Source organism: Urocampus carinirostris, chromosome 2, assembly GCF_059441175.1.
Source record: "Urocampus carinirostris isolate Australia breed hairy pipefish chromosome 2, RoL_Ucar_1.0, whole genome shotgun sequence".
In the NCBI taxonomy this organism is placed as follows: Eukaryota; Metazoa; Chordata; class Actinopteri; order Syngnathiformes; family Syngnathidae; genus Urocampus; species Urocampus carinirostris.
The window spans coordinates 67,328,017-67,349,974 of record NC_142350.1 but is presented as its reverse complement, the minus strand read 5'-3'; the positions used below and the strand labels follow the sequence as shown (position 1 = coordinate 67,349,974).

At 42.0% G+C, this 21,958-nt stretch overlaps 1 protein-coding gene across 2 annotated transcripts in view; it reads right to left on the bottom strand.

Moving 5' to 3' along the window:
* Window positions 1-12,895: 12,895 nt before the first annotated feature.
* Window positions 12,896-21,958, bottom strand: part of atg5 (ATG5 autophagy related 5 homolog (S. cerevisiae)) — a 39,735-nt gene continuing 30,672 nt past the window's right edge. For both annotated transcript variants that reach the window (XM_088327583.1, XM_088327582.1), the window contains one exon: window positions 12,896-14,271. In XM_088327583.1, coding sequence (XP_088183709.1) covers window positions 14,135-14,271 — 137 coding nt within the window. In that variant the 3' untranslated portion in view covers window positions 12,896-14,134. The remainder of the gene's footprint in view (window positions 14,272-21,958) is intronic.

Below are 21,958 nucleotides of genomic sequence, written 5' to 3'. Positions count from 1 at the left end.
GACATAGCTGGCTGCTAAAAATTGCTACACATATGAAAAAGGGGAGGCTGGCTGAATGAAAGCATGCAGTAAGCAGCCAGGATAACCGTGAGCCAACTGCAATAACTACCAGCAACAAACACCAACCCAGCTGGGAGAAAAAACAATGAGCACAGCAGACGAACCAGCTAGCCGGCTGCTAATGAGACTAACCTAGACCAAACAAAACTGGAGCCCCTCGGGCGCCCGCACACTATCGAAAACCAGTGATTTTCAACCACTGCCGCGGCGCACTAGTGTGCTGTGAGAGATTGTCCGGTGTGCCGTGAGAAATTTTCCAATGTCCTTTTTTAAAATTTCCGATTCTCTAAAACATTTATGAATCATTTTCTGCAAATATTATGTCATTGTCAAGTGTTTGTGCTGTTAAAACAGGGGGTATTATAAATTTTATTGTAATTAAACAGACTGTTCAGTGTCATTTTCCAACATTTTATTATTGTTTTATTTTCAACACAAGGATACTGTTGGAAGTGTGAATTTCCCTACACGGATGAATAAAGTATCTATCTATCTGTATATCCATCTATCTAATGGTGTTCCGCCAAATTTTTCAAAAGTAAAATAACGTGCCCCGGCTCAAAAAAGGGTAAAAAACACTGATCTAGCCAATACTATGTCAATTGGAAGACAAGCGGCAAAAAACACAAAAGGAAAAGTCACAATCACATACCTAAAAGGAGGCGAAGGCAAAAAAGAAACGCACGCTGGACACAAAGGCAGTCAAACTAACCCTTTTGATGATCAACAAAACAGTCAGAAGTCCCCCAGCGACACCATAAGAAAAGTTCCACTTTATCTAAGCAGAAATAAGCGCTTTGATTACAACAATCGCCGTGTATTTCATCGGGATCCGCCATTGTTTTGAGTGCGTGTTGTCATCCAGCAATATCACAGATTTAAGAGATACAAGGTCAAACTGTCAACTTTGAGAAATAATTCCTTAAGATCCATGGCGCGTGGAATATTATGGACATCACCGCATAATCGTGGGGAGGAACACGAGACGTTCTGTGCTGATTGGCTGAACAAAGTGTGGAGAGAAAAAAAAAAAAAAAAAAGCTTCATATTTTAAAACACATTGCAACAATTTTATTGGGGGACTATTTTTAGAAATGACAACATATTTTTAAAATGTTTTTCAAGGTATTTCAAGTATAAACATGAATTTTTTTTTTTTCAAAATTAGAATTAAAATGAATGTGAATGAATGAAAAATATTTAGAAATTTTAATATATGTCAACACGAAGGAAAGAAAAAAAAAAAACCAAAATTAAAAAAAAATGTTAAAAGTGGCACCAAAACTGTTTTAGGATCCAAAAAGAAAATCTAAAAAAGTAAGTGTACAGTAAAATTGACAAATTGAGGAAAATGTCAAATTAAAAAAAGGTAGGAGCTAAAATAAAGAAAGGAAAAAGGTGAAATGTAAATACAATCCTTTAAATCAGTGGTTCTCTCCAATTCTTAAATGAATTGATTGTGCAGTTTCAACTAAAAATAATATATTCACATTCAAGAACGAAAACAAAATGGCTTCAAATCGTAATACCGCATTTCCTCTAATGCTAAATTTACTGCAGTTTTCGACAAAATCCAATGTGTTTCGTATCTTATCATTTCTCCGCTGTTTCTGCGTTTGGCCATGTTTCCCAGCTTCAACCCGTTTTTTGATCCTGACCACGTCAATGATTTTGTTATTTGTTACACAGGTTTCGTAATGGTAAATGGTCTGCATTTCTATAGCGCTTTTTAAGTCAATTTCAAGACCTCCCAAAGCGCTTTACGACGTGCTTCACACTCACCCATTCACACACACACTCACACACCAATAGGGAGTCAGCCGTTGTGATGAAGATATGAATCACCTGTTTCCGATCCTTTGGCGCCAACGGTCTAGGACTCTGATTGGCTCCCTGTCCTTATTATAAACCCACTCCTATCCGTCCCCTTTTGTCAGTCTGTCTGCAAACCTCAGTTAACTCTAGGCAAGCCTTTTTTGACCCAGTTTTTTGTTCCCGTTTGTCCCCCGACTTCGACCCGTTTTTGATTCTGACCCCGTCTGTCAAGTCAAGTCAAATTTATTTATGACGCCCTTAATCACAAAAATGTCTCAAAGGACTGCACAGGATTACAAAGACGCAATTACCTGATATTAAACCAACATGCAGGCAAGGAACAACTCAAAACCTTAGCGTGAAGAAAAAGAGAAACCTTGAGAAGGGGCCTCACAAGTGGTATCCCCCTTTCAGGATGACCATTTAGCATTACAGTACACAAACATAGTAAACACTAGGTAACATGTTGAAAATTTGTCCGGAAAGTGCATGACAGCAGCCTGTAAACTAGTCCAGAAAGTCTATGACGGCCACGACGCAGTTTCCCATCTCTGCCAGCTGGTCCATGCAGGCGTTCACATGCTTCAGGTCAAACGCTGCTCCACTGACTCATCTCAAATCGTCCTTCATATCATCACCAGGCAGGCAGTCGGAAAAAGACAGGACGATACAGAATATGAGGTGGGCATCAATCATAAGCTTTGGAATAGAAATGTGTCCTAAGCCTCGATTTAAAAACTTCCATTGAGGTTGCAGATGTTATCTCCGGAGGCAGGGTATTCCATAGCACCGGGGCCCGGATGGAGAACGCTCTAGAGCCTGCAGACTTCTTGGCTCTCGGAGTCACAAGTAATCAAATGAAATGATCTGCATTTCTATAGTGCTTTTCAAGTCAAGACTTCCCAAAGTGCTTTACAATGTGCTTCACATTTCCCAATAGCGGCCGTGCAGCCATGTGAGGCACTAACCTGCTTATTGGGGGTATTAGGGGTTCAGTGTCTTACCCAAGGACACTTCGACATGTAAGACGGGGGAGCCGGGACTCGAACTGCGATCTCTTGATCCCAAGACGAGCGCTCTACCTCATGAGCCACTGCTGCCCTTGAAAACACGTAGACCGGCATTTTCCGAGCGTAGACTCCGTGCAGGAACATAGTCCCGGCTTTCGACCTCTGTTCGTCCCCGACCACGTCTACTCTCCTGTCCCGGCTACTGACCCGTTTTTTTCCGTTCCCGACACCGGCATCGCTCGCCACGGAAATCCCACTTCTCTGCGACCTGCCTCCCGCGTTCAGTCATCACCGGATTGTGGGTGCAACCCTTTCCTTGCTTCCAATAAAACTGAGAGAAACGTAACGCAAGTGGGTTCTGTCTCCGTTCTGGTCTTGGCACTTCTCTGGAAATAAGGTGAACTGCCGGGGTAAGCTCACTTGTAGAACATCTCCTGACATGTTGAGAAACTTCAAATGAATTTGAAGAACCAGTCAGATGAGCGTCGGGTTTCCCACGTTCGATTCCGGAGAAGCCGAAAGTTTCACGCGGAGGCCGCACGTGCCCTCGCCCTTGTTGCCGTGTTGCCTGTCTGCAGGGCACGTTGCGTCTTTTATTGGAAAGGGGGAAAGTGCTTTGCTCTCTTGAGGAATGTCTGCGGTTCATAATTGACTTTGTCACGTTATACGGCTTTAATGATCCTCTTTTAAGACTTGAATCGCACTACACAACCCTACTTCTCTCTGCATGTGAGATAATGTCTCTTTCAAATGATAGCAAATGTGCCGTGTGCGCCCCCACCAGGCCAAACGTGAAGCGTAATAAGAGTTAAGCAATAAACAGGCTTCGTACACCTTTCACGTGGCTAAATACAAGCACTTTTCAAGCACTTTCAAGGCCTTTCTAGTACCTTCGGACGGAGAAACCTAAAATGAAGTCGCTATCTTGCTGCTAGCACATACATTGTAAATGTAAATGGTCTGGATTGATACAGCGCCTCCCAAAGCGCTTTACAATGTTCTTCACACTTACCCATTCACACACACGCTCACACACCGATAGGGTGTCAGCCATGCAAGGCGCCTACCTGCTTATTGGGGGCATTAGGGACTCAGTGTCTTGCCCAAGGACACTTTGACATATAACACAGAGGAGCTGGGAATCGAACCTGCGACCTCTTGATCCCAAGCTCTACCTCCTAAGCCGATGCTTCTTGTGCTGTTTCCATCTATGATCGACCATCTTTTTTTGTCAATAGACTGCTATAAACTGAGATGAATTCTGCCATCCTGCTTTAACAATGCACGCGCAGCTTCAATACATCACACTTGTTTACAGACACAGAAAGGTCTCAATAAGTGCTGGGTAATAATAGAGATCAATACTGAGGACAGAAAAAAGTACTGTAGGACTAGAAAGCTGAAAAAATGAGCCAAATTTGGACTCATTTTAATGAGAGTTAAGCAATGAACAGGGTTCGTACACATTTCACATGGCTAAATACAAGCACTTTTCAAGCACTTTCAAGGCCAATGTTTCAACTTTTCTAGTACCTTCAAACGGAGAAATCCAGGACCTTTTGTTGTTTGCTTTAACGATGAAAATGACGCGGCTATCTTGCTGCTAGCACATACATTGTAAATGGTCTGCATTTCTATAGTGCTTTTCAAGTCAATGAAGACCTCCCAAAGCGCTTTACAATGTGCTTCGCACTTTTCCCTTTTACACTATAACTAGCCGATAGCAGCGTCAGCCATGCGAGGCAACTACCTGCTATCGTGGGCATTAAGGTCTTGCCCAAGGACACTTCGACATATAACACGGAGGAGCTGGGAATCGAACCTACGACCTCTTGATCAACTTAAGCCAATCTCCAAGCACTACCTTGTAAATAGATGTGCCTATTTAATTTACCATAAATTCAGGACTATAGAGCGCACCTGATTATAAGCCGCACCCACCACATTTTCAGAGGAAAACCAATTTCGTACATACACAAGCCGCACCTGTATACAAGCCGCATGCGCCCACGTTAAAAAATTGTAGTACAAACATTAAATTTATCCAGACCCGACTTCAAGTCGCGCGGTTGAAACTAAATGTTCTTCATTGAAGTACACAATCCAAAAATCACAGCCGGCAAAATGAACGGAAAATGATACCGGTACTTAAGGTTTGATGCAGACCTGCAAAGTCCGGGTACCCGTTGAAACTAATCCAAGGAAAAAAAGTTTATAATTCCAAAGGTAAGGGTGGGAAAAATATATATCCAATATTGTCCGCCGCGACAACAGGTCTCACTCACCTTTACCCCACTTCCCGTCAGCCCGCGTTTGCTCCGCCCCTCTTTTTTAATTCGCAAAACATATCAGAATAAGTGTCTCAAATAAATACATTACAAAAACATACAGGTTCAAATACATATCACACAATGGTTACACATATTTACAAAGAAAGACGATACACCGAGAGAGTTTTCAAAGCTTTAATAATAATAATAATAATAATATAACTTTCATCCCAAACGGTGCCTGACAGGGCAGTTAATGGTAGCAACACGCTAGCAACACAGTAAACGGGTCTGTTAAAAAAACATACCGTACTTGTAAAAATCACGGTAAACCGTCCGCATCTTCCTCCTTACAACTGAATCCATCAAAGTCGTCTTCCTCAGTGTCGGAAAGAAACAGTGTCATATAGACGTCGTCCCACGCTCCCGCAGCCTCACTCGGGCGGTCACTGTGGCTGGTGTGCCCTCCTCTCCGTCACGCCTTTTCGGAACCCGTTGGTGATGGTGGATTTTTTTATGCTGCCCCACGCTGTCAGGATCCACTGGTAGACTTGCGAAAAAGTTGCCTTTCGCATGCGGCCAGTTTTAGTGAAAGATTTCTCACCGCTAGTCAAGACAATAAGTTGCAGTCTTCCTCGGCGCATATATTCCACCGGTCTAAATCTTACCTTTGGTACTCAAGCGCCGCTGGCGGCAGTTAGAAAAATGACATAAATTGGCCGCATCACTGAATAAGCCGCAGGGTTGAAAGTTTGTGGAAAAAGTAGCGGCTTATAGTTTGGAATTTACGGTAATCATTTATGAACTATTTATCCCGGAGGGCTATGTTTACAACGTTTAATACGTTTCTATCAATGACAACAAACACAATCCAACTCAATCCTGACTTGAGCTGAAACTCAAACCAGGAGCCAGACCTGCTCATCGACGCGTCACCGTGCTAGCATGAAGGATTCCACGCTAATTCCTTCTCGTACCTGCGGCTCAGGATGCAAACGTCGGCTCTATTCTGGTAAACATTCCCCGAGTTAAAAAAACGACGTGTCTCGTTCCTATTCGTCAGCCGGCACGTGGATACCTCTGCAAGTACAGTAACCAAGTCAGACGTGGGCCCCGGTGGAGAACAGGCCCGTAAAAAACAGTGTGTCAGAAGGGACCAGACGTTCATCACCGGTTTGGGGGGGCCACAAAAACAGGTATGCGCATACACACTCGTGAGTTTGAGTCAACCCGTGAAAACGGCGCCGGTCGCACTGGCGCGATGACGGGATGCGTGACGTTACTTTAAACACAAGGACTACAAATTAGTACCTTTGTTTGGATAATTAAGGATGAAAAGTAGTGCCTTGCTGTCTTCTGGTGACACATGGTAGTGAGAAGTTGAAATCGATTGAGTAGAGAAACTAAAGGATTTAGCGGACGCAATATTTGCATTGGCAGTTTCTGAGCTCTCTGCTCTTCTTTCAAGAGTAGTTGCATTGTTTCTTTTATATAAAGGCTCTATTGAATGAGTTTAATGCTACCCTGGCTAGTGTCCTGGATTCCGTAGTGACCCTCCGGCTTAAATCACGGGCTAAAAAATATTTACAGTCAAGGTGTCATACCAACAGACCCCAAAACGGGCTGTTTTGGCTGTAAACCGCTAAATAATTCTGTACATGAAAGCTCATTAAGCATTTTATGTTCATTAACTAGACATTATGTAAATAAAAAACACACAACAAATATTAAATACCCAAAAGCTTTAGCAAATCACTTATAGCAACTTGATTAGGTAAGCTGTAGGAATGGGCGCGGTTATTCACAGGACAGGACGTGCGCGCTCTGAAGGTAAATACGTTGGTATCCAGGGTTGGGTAGGGTTACCTTTACTTCATCACTTTCAATGACTTTTGGATTACTCCGATACCAAATATGCTAATAAAAGACAAGATAAACTAAAAATGAATAAAATTACTAGATTTTGTGCAGGCTTGGGGAGTAATGGAATACATGGAACGGCAAAAATGATGTTGGCAAGCTGTTTGGATTGATTTTCATTTTGTTTCTGTTGCATTTTATGTTGGTTTTGCCGGAGATCAAAGTCAAGAGAGAAAGCTTACCACGTGTTGTGAGTCATCATTTTATTCATATTTAGTTTCTTTTGTCTTTTATTAGCATATTTGGTATTGGAGTCATCCAAAAGTCATTGAAAGTAATCAAGTTAAAGTAACCCTACCCAACCCTGTTGGTATCCTCGTTTGCAGTATTTTAAGACATTTTTTTACAAAAAAACTCTGCTTGCACCTTGTTTGAAAACCATTATTAGGGACAAAAATGACAATCAAAATGAGCCTCAACACAGGAGGGAGACTAATTTTAAGTGGTAGGCTCTCAAATTATTTTTTTTTTAAATAGATCTTATCAAATCATCAAACATTAAACAAAAATGTGCAGAAGAATTACCTTTCGTCCGGAGAGCGGGTGTGGAGGTTTTGTTGAATTTTGTCTTAAAATATACGGTTTGTCACTCTCTAAAAGAAAAGATATCAAAACATTATTGATTTGATGGCTCTTTGAGTCAAAAAGGTTCCAGACCCCTGGTATAATGTCACCTTTCATACGCATGAAGCAAAATACATCCTGAAGAACAAATAACCTCACCGCCGTACTTAGATTTCCCACAGTGTAAAAAAAAGCCATGCACACGCACACCTGCAGGGGGCCGTAACCGCCGTCTGTAATTATGTACGCGTCTTCATGAGAGTGTTGCGAATCAGCCAGAGGCTTGTCTGACGGGACAGTTTAGCAGTCTCATTAGTAGTGGGGGTACAAATGAGTTGCGGAGGGGGGAGTTCGCAAAGGAGGCCATTAAACCGGAGAGATGAAGGAGGAGGCGGTGCGCAACAAGACCAAGAAGCTTCAAAGCGAGCGTGTCGAAACATTCCCGCGCGGGGAATTGTTTTCCCGAGGCCGAAACTTATTTGACTCACGTTTAGAGTTCCAGAAGAGACGGGAATCGGGGATGATTTTGAGGGCGGTTTTGTTGGGGTACTACCGATGACTGACACGCAATTTTGGATGCTCGAGAGTCATCAAAAGACAAGGGATCCGGTCTGTTTGCCACGTGATGTCTGTCCCTCGAATAGGCGCCGACGGAAATAAACAAACGTCAACAAATGTGAGGAACATCCAAAGAGGATCTAAACTAAGAAATGACGCCACCGCGTGAACGAGGCGGCCGCACAAACAAAGCAGCCGTTTATTTTTGCGGGAACACGTGAAAGACGACGACAACAACCGACCCAGAGTCACGGATGTAGAAAAAAACGATTTGTGACCTGATTGTTTTTTTTCACTTTACGACAATGTGATCCGTGCTTCCCCACTAGTCCGAATCAGATATGTCGAATAGGCTTTAGTTTGTAGGGAATAGAGTGCTGATTTCTGTGTTTTTTGCATACTTATCACCAGGGTTGGGTAGGGTTACTTTGACTTAATTACTTTCAATTACCGTATTTTCCGCACTATAGGGCGCACTGGGTTATAGGGCGCACCCCCAAAAAATAGTTTTTGGTCCTATATCTTCCATAGATAAGGTGCACCGGATTATAAGGCGCTACAATGGGAACATCGACAAAACAGTCAGATGATTCAGTCAAACTGATTACCCCCTTTACATTCCCAAAGCTTGCAAAGAAGCAAAGACGTGTCGTAGACACGTGCGGATGCGGTGTCCGTACGATGTCACTTAAATGCGTCATTTCAAATATCATTCGGAAGGTTAAAGTCTTGGAATTCAAGAAATGCCAACCATTCCTTAGTTTCCATTTTCTTTTTCGCTCGCAACTTTACTGTGCATATGACAATAAACACTTGGAAATGAGTTGAATTCACTCAACTCATCACAGCAACATCAAGATCGTTCTAAAACAAGATACCGGGAAAATATAAAGCCGCATAGCTCACCTAAGTTCTCACGGTCAATAATGATACGCAATCATGGTCTTCTTACAACCGTGAGTGAAGTAAATCCAGGAGAGTAAATTATTTGAAAATACAGACTAATAAAACATGTTTCTTTATGGTGTACTTTAGCAAGCTCGCTAAGCTTGCTACGCTATTGCTAAACTCGGCCAATTGCAGGGTTTGTTTTGGCCATCTAGCCAATCCGAGGCTCCGAATAACTTCAGCCAATAGCGATCGATTTAACGGATGATTGACACATCTTTTTCGGCCAATTGCAGGGTTTGTTTCGGCCCTCTAGCCAATCCGAGGCTCCGAATAACTTCAGCCAATAGCGATCGATTCAACGGATGATTGATACATCTTTTTCGGCCAATTGCAGGGTTTGTTTCGGCCCTCTAGCCTATCCGAGGCTCCGAATAACTTAAGCCAATAGTGATCGATTCAAATGATGATTGACACATTGGTTAGCCAATGAAACGCCGGTATATAAATCCCAGCATACACCGCGGACTACTCCACGTTCGGGGGAAAATCGAGTCGGCGGCTGTTGCGTAAGTTGCGAGACCTTGTGATTTAATGTTGAGCCATATATAAGGCGCACTGTATTATAAGGCGCATGGTCAGCTTTTGAAAAAAATTAAGACTTTTAGGTGCGCCTTATAGTGCGGAAAATACGGTACTTTTGGATGACTCCAATACCAAATATGCTAATAAAAGACAAAAGAAACTAAATAGGAATAAAATGATGACTCACAACACGTGGTAAGCTTTCCCTCCTGGCTTTGATCTCTTTGATCTCCGACAAAACGAACATCAAATGCGACAGAAACAAAATGAAAATAAATCCAAACAGCTTGCCAACATCATTTTTGCCATTCCATGTATTCCGTTACTCCCCAACCCTGCACAAAATTGAGTCATTTTATTCATATTTAGTTTCTTTTGTCTTTTCTTAGCATATTTGGTATTGCAGTAATCCAAAAGTAATTGGAAGTAATAAAGTTAAAGTAACCCTACCCAACCCTGCTTATCACAAACAAAGTTCTCATATCATCAAACCCAAGCAAATACCATATGCAGTTTTGAAATGTTGATTCTATTCTATTTACTTGCTCCCTCATATCTTTCAGATTTAATTTCACCCTATGTTCCGGTCCGGAGCCTTCGCTCTGAAAATGCTGGTCTACTCGGGATCCCAAGAGCCAAGAAGAAATCCGCAGATTCTGGAAAGTTCCCCATTCGGGCCCTGGCGCTGTGGAATGCTCTTCCTTCTGAGATTTGATCTGCAACCTCAGTGGAACTGTTTAAATCTAGGCTTAAAACACACTTCTATTCTATAGCATATGAATAACCTAGATTTTATGTTGACAATATCTGTTTATTATTTGTTATTGCAACATCCGTTGCAGCCTGGTCATCCTGGAAGGGGGATGACCTCTTTGTGATTAAGGGCCAAACAAATAAACATGACTTGACTCGTCCTGAGGTTTTTGAGTTTTTCCTTGCCCTCATGTAGGTTTTAGATCAGGGGACGGTGTAATAATAGTCTGTGGTTTGCAATAATCTGTGGTACGTGCAGCCCTTTGAGACTCTTTGGGATTAAGGGCCAAACAAATAAACATGACTTGACTTGACTAAGGCACAAAAAATAATAAAACCTATGAGGGCCACCTTTGGCAGCCATAACAGAAATCGAACGTTTACCATAATTGGTAACTGCCTAAGGACCAGGACAACTTGCTGCCACTGATACCAAAACAGGCTTTTAAGGGTCTGTTCCGACAAGAGAGAAGTTTTCTCTCCTACAACGAAGAATATGGCATTATTGTTCCTGATTCCCCTTCTTAGTGACAGGCTGCGGGATTTGAAGGGCTTGATTTTCTTTCTGTTCCAGCATTCTTAACAGTCAAGATGGACATGCTGCCGTCTAGAGGAGCCTCAGGACGTCGTCCATATAACTCCTAGGTGGGGGTAACCTTTGGCCAGATGGTAATTTGAGTCCTTCAACTATTTGTCCAGCGCCAACAAGGATTATCTCAAAGAACAAGACTGGAGAAATGGTGCACCTCATTGCAATTCCCATTTCTAGTTGCTGCCACCCGGTGGTGAACTCCTGAAGGGCAGGGAACATCTGCAGATCTCTGAAGTAGGATGCTACCAAGTTTTTGATGCGTGTAGAAGAACTGCAAGGAGTAGTTGATTAGCTGGTGGGGTACTGACCCCTACGCATTTCCTGGATCAAGCCAAATGACGTGCAGGTCGGTCTTCTACCGATTGGTCCCAGATTATTGTAGCGTGCTCCACCCACCCAGGGAAATCCGGCACTCCTGCTTTTTGGCAATTAAGTGTTGCTGTAGTTGTTCTCTAGCAGGTACATGGTCATTCTTTGGGCTAGAACTGACAAGTTGATCATTCCTTCTACGTGGAACAGGGCGATGTTTCGGAACTGGCTGATGTCGCGAGTGTTTCCTTCTTTCTAAAGGAAGACCAATAGAGCCCTTTGCCACTCTGATGGGTCGAGCTTCTTTTTCCAGGCAATTCTGGAGAGATGCCACAGTACCACAAGCATCTTGGGGCAGTTCTTATATAACTTGAAAGGAACTTCATTGGGGCTTGGTGCTGACGAGGACCTTGACTTTTTCGCGACTTGCCTGATCTCTCTAAGCTTGGGGGGCCAGGTGTTGAATTCGGGTGTTGGGACGGCAAACGTATCCTGGTGTTCCTAGTGGGCCATCTCTTAGCTGATCGCTGAACTGCCTTCTCACATGCTGTTCCAGTTGTTCTCTGGTGGCCTGGCGTGATTGAAAGGATCCTTGAAAAAGCTGTCACGCTCCTTCTGCTTCCGTTTGCTCCGCTTGTGGATGCGTTCCGCTCTAGATAGCCTTTGCCTGACCTCCTCCCATAGGACTTTCACCCCTTCTTTCTCTTCAGAGGTCGCCTTTCTCCAGCTTTTACGGAGTTGTCGGCGTCTTTTTGCAACCTAAGTGATCGCCTTCTTCGTCATCATCTTTATAAATGCAGATCATATCTCCCTTTCCTTGGTGGTCAACCTCTGCTCGGGGGTAACTTCCCCAACCCTTTTTTTGAAGGTCTGGTATATGATGTCCCTGAACATGTTTAGCTTGGCTTCAACACCTCCATGGAATCTTTCCTGTGATACGTTTATTAGGTCTCTATCCAAGGTCAGCCATACCTCTGCTTCATTCGCCTTTGGCCATTTGATATTATTCCTTTTTGCTGGTTTCTCGTGTTCCGCTTTTGGTTCTGCTCTGTGTGGGACGGTGGGTACTGGGTGTTGCTGGTCACGTTGAGAGTTGGCTTTCTTCTTCTACGCCATCTGTGCTTTCAGCAATGTTTAATCCAATCGCACTGTGGTTTTCTACTTGGCTTCTAGTCTGGTAGAAAACCAGGTAAATAAGTAGTTAAGGCCATTATTGCATGCCAAAAGTTAAATGATTGAATTTAGAATATTAATCATTTCAATGTAGAAAAGTTAATAAAAACATGATTAAGTCTCAGTTGTTCCTACTGCCGATGCATAAAACAAACAAATTGAAACAAAATTCAGTACAGCCATTTTCGCGTGAGGTCAACAATGATTGTTTTTAAATTAGGGTTGAACCCTTTTCCTTTATTATTTTTATTTTTTTTAAAGAAAAATTGCGTTAATGTCACCTCAATTAGAAAATTACCTTAGACCTTGAGTGAAACACTTAATTCCGGTGGAAAAATGTTAACTTCTGAACAGTTTGAGTATACCTTTGAGTACAACTGATCATATCGGACCAAATATGTGATGACAAATGAGCCTTTAATGTGTAAAACGTTGGCACCAAATAGGTCACTTTTTGTCACATCAAGGGCTTCCTTCTTGCTGGTAAATTGTTTGAAAGGTCTTAAAAATAAGTCTGATCCTTTATTCAAAAAAGTAAGACATCTCAGCACACTAGTAGAATGGCTACGTACAAGGCAATCAGATATCATAATCTGGTCCTATAATAAGGCATTAGCATCAAGTTCTTTAACTAATGTGAAGTCATGGATAACAGTTATAATAAGGACAGAGTATTTCTGATATTAATACTACTAAAACTAGTACTCTCCGGTCTCCCAAAGTCTCGCATCAAAAGCCTGCAGCCGGTACAAAATTTGCAGAGAGGCTTTAACCTAAGACAAGCAAGTTTCATCACATGACCCCGATTTTAGCTAACCTGCATTGTCTCCCTGTTAGCTTAAGATGTGATTTTAAGGTTCTGTTGGTAGTATACCAAATCATGCATGGACTTGCTCCCTCATATCTTTCAGATTTAATTTCCCCCTATGTTCCTGCTCGGAGCCTACGCTCGAAAAACGCTGGTCTACTAGCAATCTCAAGAGCCAAGGAGAAATCCGCAGGGTCGAGAACGTTCTCCATTCTAGCCGCGGTGCTGTGGAATGCCCTTCCCCCTGATATTGGATCTGCAACCTAAGTGGAAATGTTTAAATGCAGGCTTAAAACACACTTCCATTCAATAGCTTATGAATGATGTTTACCTCAGGATGTCTCAAACGGGACGTTCTGTTGTTAAATATAATTCTTGTTGATTATTTCTATCTATTGTCTATTGATGCTTTTGCAACATATATTGCAGCCTTGTCATCAGTGAGGGGGGATTACCTCATGTGTGGATCCTTTTCAAGGTTTCTTAATTTCCTCATGCTGAGGTTTTGTGTTTTTCCTTGCCCTCATGTAGGTTTTAGATCAGGGTAATAGTAGTCTTTGCAGCCCTTTCCTGTAATTCAGGGCTAAACATAAACATGGATTGACTTCTACTAGTGTGCTATAATTTAATTTCAGTGAGGACAAAAAGCATACTAACAAATGCCCATTAAAGCTTTCCTTACCAGGGCTCAATTACTGGCCTAGGTGCAGGAATTTGGTCACCGGGGACTCCTTCTGACAAGTTCTAGAGGAACATCATGACTTCCTCTTAGCAGACAGTCTCCATGAGTGTTGTCAAAGTTTTTGCTGTTGCAACGGCGAGTCAGACTTCAGTCAGAGGGTGCCGGGACCACGCAAATGTGCAGGAAGTTGTCCGGGTGGCTCAAGTGCTCGCTGAGCCACTGAAGCGGTGTCTCCACCAAGGGCTCGATGCCGTGGATCATCACCTGGTAGCGCTTATCCTCACCTGCGAGACAAAAAAAAGTGACATTGTGTCATAATTCACGACTAAAGGTGGTAGTAGCTGAGATTTTGTCTTATGAACAATGTTCATAAGACCCGCACATTCTCAGCGCACAAGAAAATCTATCCAGCGCAATGTTCCCTCTAAGCTGCGTGTGTGCGCAATTGCGCACTATTCAGAGCTTTTCCGCGCACAAGAAAATCTAGCCAGCTCACAAAAATCAGGGCTCGAAATTGCTAATTAAGAAGCCAATTAAGTCAAAGTTACAGTGCATGAAGGTAAAAATACAAGGGTTCCCCTGATGTTGTGTTCTAAATGCAGTATTTTGAAGTTAATGTCGAAGTAGAACGAAGTTGAGTAAAGTTAGTTGAGTTTTTTCGAGAACCGGCTTCTTCGGCTCGGCTCACTAAAAAGAACCGGTTCTTTTGGGTCCCAAACGGCTCTTTAGGTTGTTTTTGCTTCTTTAATCCCTACACGACCAAATATGATGTAAAATTGTGCACAAAATGACATAAACGAAGGGGGGAAATAGAACAAAAAAGAAAAAAAAAAACCACAATGAAAAAGTAGTGAAAAGCTGGGGAAAAAAAGCTAAAGGAAGGGAAAAAACTAAATTCAGAAAATTCAGAAAAAGCCAGAAAAAAAAGAAGAAAGAAACAAAGGAAAAAAGAAAATATAGACAACAAAAAGAAAAAAGTAACAGCTAGGAAAAAATAAACACAATGAGATTTGTTTAAAGGAATTAAAAAAATAGAAAAAAAACAGGGAAAAAGAAGAAAAAGTTTGTGTTGCATTCAAATAATTTCCAATTATACCGGGTCAATCTTGTTGCCAACATTGTACTTTCACTAAAAAATGTGATTAAATACAGTTCTGTATCTGCAACCGACTAAATAAGCCCCCAAAAATGTTAGCATTATGCAACAAAAGATACCAGAAAAAAAAAGAAATGGAAATCTTGTGAAAGAATTTTTGTAAAAACAAATGACGTTTGTAGGCCATACAACCTTTGCAATAATACATTAATAATGCAAAAATATTTTGCATTGCCGGAAACTCAGCAAAATGTAACTTGATGTCAAGTTTTGGACATGTTTGATAATGACTTAGTTGCCACACTTGGGACTGCTGTTGCTCACAGTTGTTTCAAGCGTTGCTCACCGAATTGGTGTGAACGCTCAGACCCGGGGAAAATTAGAGGGAACATTGCTCGTGAGTGAGTGTGGATTCAGTTTCTTGCTTTCTTTTACTTCTTAACAGCAATAAAAAGAAACAAATCGGACGAATCTGACGAGATAGAGGGGCTACAACATCTCATTCAATAAGAATATGACACATTTCAGAAGATTGGCAACAGATTCAACCATTAAAAATACTGAAAAGATGGAAACAACATGCAACTATGCAAAAATGTAGATGAAAAAAAAATCGACTCATCAACCCCCGGCATTATCAGGTACATGATGTTGGACAGAATAGTCGTCAGAACGATCTTCTAATTCATAGAATTAAATTCAAACCACGTACATATGCAAAAGCTGGAAGGGCAACGAATTATTATTCAAAATTATTCAGATTTCTCATATTCGAGAACTCACTATAAACACCAACCTGAAAAATAAAATCTAGCCAGTGTGTGTAATTCAAGTATTGAACCGAATTGTCTCCCATTCATAACAAAGTAGTCAACATTGTATGCAAGGAGATGACACATGGCATTCCAGGGTTAACATGTAATTACGTATTTAAAAAGAAAAAGAAAAGACAAATTAGGATATTTACGACATAGCGCTCAGAGACTGATAACATATAAGAATACAAAAAGAATAGTGCATCGTAGCAATAGTGCAATGAAAACAAGTGCATTGCAGTAATTCACTTCCCGAAATAAGTCTATATTCTTGCAGTTTTGTGCAGTAACATATAGCAAAAACCGAAAAAGAAAATTAGAAAATAAGTCGCAAGATAAGTTTTTAAAGTTTTGTGTGCTTGTTTAAGTTGGTGATGACCCTGGGGAAGAAGCTGTCTCTTAGATAGACAGATAAATGGATACTTTTTTCTTCCCGTAGGGAAATTCACACTTCCAGCAGTCTCCTTGTGTTGAAGAATAAAATAATAAAATAAAGATATAGAATACAAAAACACCCAATATAACGTTTTGCTACAGAGTATTTAAATAGTGCTATGGAAAATACATACTGTAAAAAAAAAAAAAAAAAAAAAGGGGGGGGGGTAATATGCAAATTTAGGGGTGGGGTTTAATGTGGGCTTTTACTCCCCCGGGTGGAGTTAAAGAGCCTCATCGCATGAGGAAGAAATTATCTCCTCAGTTTGTCCGTGGAACAAGACTGTGACAGTCTGTCGCTGAAGCTGCTCATATTTGTCCTTCTTTTGAAAGACATCAAGTAATGTGGGCTTTTACTCCCCCGGGTGGAGTTAAAGAGCCACATGGCATGAGGAAGAAATGATTTCCTCAGTCTGTCCGTGGAACAAGACTGTGACAGTCTGTCGCTGAAGCTGCTCATATTTGTCCTTCTTTTGAAAGACATCAAGTCAAAAACGAGGTGGTCGGAGTGGGAAGAGTCTTTTATAATGTTGATGGCTGTGCTACGGTATCGCAACCTGGCAATGTCTGGGCAGAGATAAGCCGATTATCTTCTGGGCTGTGTTGATAACTCTAAAGAAAAAAACACTATAGAAGCCAGAAGGATAAGTCTTTAAATATTTTCTTGCTTGCAAATGGGTGAAATTTAGGAAGCGACAGGACATGACCGCTGGTGTGAATCCGCGCAAGCAAAAAAAAAAGACTGAGCGAGTTGTATAAACCTGCAGCGTTTGAATAAAAACATAAAGCTGGAGTAGGTCAGCTTACTTTAGCGCTTGTGGGAGAAGATACTTGATGAATTTTGTCTGTTTGTGCCCATGCAACATCTATCGCAGACTGTCAGAAACCAGAATAGAGAGAGGGCCCGGTAGAGTAACGTTTCACAGAGTTTTATTGGGAAAAAGGGAAAGGAGGGTACACAAGATCTGGAGCTCGGTGGTCGCGGGAAGCCATTCGTTCTGAATGCGGAAGTGGGACTTCCGTGACGAGCGAGGGTGGCGTCGGGGACGGAAAAACAGGTCAGGTAGGGGAGCAAAGGTGTGGTCGGGAGCCAGAAACGAGTCGAAAAGCCAGGAGACGAGAGTAGAGGCGGTCGTGGGCCAAAACGGGTCAAAAACCGGGGAAAACAAATTATACGAGGTCAGGAGACAAAACGAGTCAAAAAGCCAGGAAATAAACGGGAGCAAAAACGGGCGGGAGTCAGAGTCAAAAAGCTTGCCTAGTGTAACTGAGGTTCGCAGACGGTCTGACAACCGGTAGCAGAAAGCCGGGGGTTTAAAAGGAGCACCCAATCAGCGTCCGAGGCTGCTGGCGCCAACGGAGCAGACTCAGGTGTCCCCCAGCATCAGTAATCATGACAGCAGGCTGGTAGGCCTGGAAGAGGGATTACCCCGGGGTGTTTTAGTTTTTCCTTGCACTCATGTAGGTTTTAGATCAGGGGATGTTGTAATTGAGACTTTGAGACTAGTGTGTGAATAAGGGCTATACAAATAAATGTGACCTGTGACAAGGAGACTTGATCTGTGCCTGTGTTTACTGATCATAGATCTATCTATCTATCTATCTATCCACCCTGGTCATATACCTCAAGAGGGGTGACCGACAGCAAGACAAACACATACAAAAAAAAAGGAAAATAAAAAAAGGGAAAAAGTAGCAAAAAACACACACAAAAAAAAATTCGACCATGGCCAACCCAAATGCCCAAACACCCAAACAAGTTAAGCACCTCGGCACCCAAGTCGGGTCACGCTTTCGTCCCTCCGGATGAAACGGGACACAAGAAAGCGGCCATGTCACTCGAGTCAGGGTGACACAACACACTCTTCAGGGTCTGACAGCTTTCGCTGGTTTACCCCTGCCACATCATACAAGTGCCCTGTCCATCCCTTAGAACGCGTCCAAACATCTCACTATCCTTTCACAACACCTTTCCACTCATAGATAGATAGATACTTTCTTCATCCCCGCAGGGAAATCCACATTTCCAGCAGCATCCCTTCGCTGAGAACAATACAATAATAAAGCAAAAGGAATACAATATACAAATACCCAATGTGACGTGCTAATACCCACTGTAGCGTTTTGTATAGAGTATTTAAATAGCGCTACATAAAAGACACACTGCAATAAAAGTACGGTAATATGCAATGTAGGGGGTGTGGTTTAATGTGGGCCTTTACTCCGCCAGGTGGAGTTAAAGAGCCTCATGGCATGAGGAAGAAATTTCTATCACCAACAAGATCATAGATGATGCTATTAAAACTTACTAGGCTTGTTGAGGCCATTGGCAGGTCAATATTGACTGTACTTTCGCTTTGACTCCCTCAGTTTCGCACCATTCATCACAAAGCACAAATGCGATGAGACAGAAGTCCTCCCCGACAACGGATGGACCGAGCGAGCGAGCAGGTTTTGGTTGCTGTGGCAGTCGGGGTTTGATGTTCTTGATATGGCATGTTTTCTTCTGCCTGTGTGCTAACGATGTCAAAAAAGACAATAATAATATTCTAAAAGCACACCCCTAGCAATAAGTTCCAGAGGGTAGTGAATGATGTCTTAACTCACAGGCAAAAATTGGAGGAGGTAAAAGGAGAGTTAAACGGGGGCTTTCCTCCGCCTCTCCCCAAACAACAAAAAAGGGACATGTCGTGCTCGAGCCGATAGGAAAAAAGCTTATGAGAACCAACTTCAATGTGTCATGCTTGGGCAAAAGGTTGCTTAACAACACACCTGGAGCACAACTGAGACATTTTTCCTCAAGCATGCTGGGAATAAGCGCCTGGGAAGCCCCTTTAGTTTTTCCTGTCACACAACTTTTATCAAAAGGCATCCTTATGGATGAGCATTTCTTCCACTAAAAATAGCATTGGTCACATTTTATAACTTCTACTGCAGAGTGACCGCCCGTGTGGCGCCAGCTGCGGCTCATTGACAGATTGGCTTTCCGTCTATTTAAGCTCAGTGCTCTCTCTCACCTTTTGTCAGTCCGCCAATGAACTTCTGCAAGACGTGGGTTTTGACTCGGTCCTGTTTCTATGGGTATTTCCTGTCCGGTATTGTTCCCGTTTATTTTGTCCTACAAGTTTAATATCGGTTCCCAATTTCGTTCCTGTCGAGGTTGTCCTGTTTAATTTTGATATCCTGTTTTGATATCAAACCGGTCTGTCCGATATCTGCTCGAGCAACTGGTATCGATCTCGTCAGGCTCTGGCTTCCTATCATTCCACGCCAGACTGCTGCCTAACGTGCATGACTCCCCATTTCCCGTACAATAAAAGGCTTGTGTGAGAAACGTCGCGCATTTGGGTCCTGATCCTGTTCTTGACAATAGCGTATTAAATACAATGTGAGATTGTATTTTTTTAAGACAGGAATCACTATTAAATGCAATGTTAGTGCTAATCATGAAACAAATTCTCTGCACCTTAATAATAAAACAAATACATATTTAGTGTATTTTTTTCAAAACTAAATTTCTTTTTTTTTTTTTTTTTTTATGAATCCATAACAATAAACACTACCCAACAGAGATTTTCAAATAACATTTTATTTGAATGGGGATAACTGATTTTAAAATCTGCTTTTTTTGTAAAATCAACACAAGATACTACGTTGTGAATACTTTTGCCTATATATATATATTGACAGTCGTTAATCTTATTATTCTCTAAAGTTTTAATTACATGTTTATCCTTGAGTGCCATGTGTAATCATAGATAGATAGATAGATAGATAGATAGATAGATAGATAGATAGAGATACTTTATTAATCCCGTAGGGAAATTCACACTTCCAGCAGTATCCTTGTGTTGAAAAATAAAATAACAAAATAAAGGTATAGAATACAAAAATACCCAATACAACGTTTTGCTATAGAGTATTTAAATAGTGCAACACTGTAATAAAAAAGGGAAATATGCAAATGTGGGGGTGGGGTTTAATGTGGGCTTTTACTCCCCCGGGTGGAGTTAAAGAGCCTCATGGCATGAGGAAGCAATGATCCCCTCAGTCTGTCTGTGGAACAAGACTGTTGCATATATGTTGTTATCGATGACAATAAAGACAATTCAAAGCTTCTCAAATTCAATGCCTCTACCTTGTATTTGAGGATTCAGCAGATTTTCAAATTGTTGATTTTAACGTGAAAAATTCATCAAATAAACTGGATCAGTTTCCTAGCCCTACTAAAAGTAAAACATAAGAAAGAATCCATTTAAAATGAGGTTAGAGTGATGTAAATCTTTTCAAGTACCAGAAGGCAGAGGCACAAAAACCTTAAGGAGGAGAGGTTAGATTTTTTTTGAAGGCTGCATCGCCCGGTCTCACCAGATCCTCAGACACAACACACTAGTGCCTCCCATTTGATGTGTGAAAGATCACAGAGGGACCGGGACCCCCGTGTTTGGGGTCTGAACCGGGGAACAATAGCGGCGGTGAGGCCCACCGACACCGCAAACACACGACCCGCTGGCCCTAATCCAAACACTGCCGTCATCCCCTCCGCTATCTGCCAGACGAGGACGAGACGGCAGGAAAGGAGCACTTTCACCTTGATCAGAAGAGACAGGGACTTGATGCCAAAGACATGAAAGGGGGGGAGAAGACGAAACCTCGGGAAGAGACTACACCTGAGTGACACCTTCAAAGAGGAATAGGAGCTCCTGGATAAGGAGAAACCCAGATCGTTAACATCTGAGCCACGGGGAAAGCAAAGAGATGAGATGGACAGCTGGATAAGATCCATTCATATCTTCACAATGTTTAGCTATTGATAGTCAAGTCAAGTAAAGTCATGTTTATTTGTATAGCCCTTAATCACAAAGAGTCTTAAAGGGCTGCACAGACTACAGATTATTGCAAGCCACAGACTATTATTGCACCATCCCCTGATCTAAAACCTACATGATGGCAAGGAAAATCTCAAAAACCTCAACATGAGGAAAATTAAGAAACCTTGAGAAGGGACTGCAAATGAGGTAATCCCCCTTCCAGGATGACCAGGCCAAAATGGATGTTGCAATAACAGACAATACAGATATTGTCAACATAAAATATAGGTTATTCATATGCTATAGAATAGAAGTGTAATTTTTGCCTCGATTCAAACAGTTCCACTGAGGTTGCAGATCGAATCCCAGGGGGAAGAGCATTCCACAGCACCGGGGCCCGAATGGAGAACTTTCTCGAACCTGCGGATTTCTTCTTGGTTCTTGGGATCTCTCGTGGACCAGCATTTTTAGAGCAAAGGCTCCAAACAGGAAGATAGGGGGGATTTAAACCTGAAAAATATAAAGGGGCAAGTCCATGCCTATCTATCTATCTACCTCGGTCATATCCCTCAAGAGGGGTGACCGACAGCAAGACAAACACATACAATAACAAAGAAAATAAAAGGGAGAAAAAAAATAGCAAAAAGACACACAAAATGTTTTGGACCACCGTCAGGGTGACACAACACACTCTTTTGTTAAACAGTAGGGCCCGACAGCTTTCACTGGTTTACCCCTGCCGCATTATACGGGTGCCCAGCCCATCCTTAAGAACGCGTTCACAATCTCACTGTCCTTTCACATCACCTCTCCA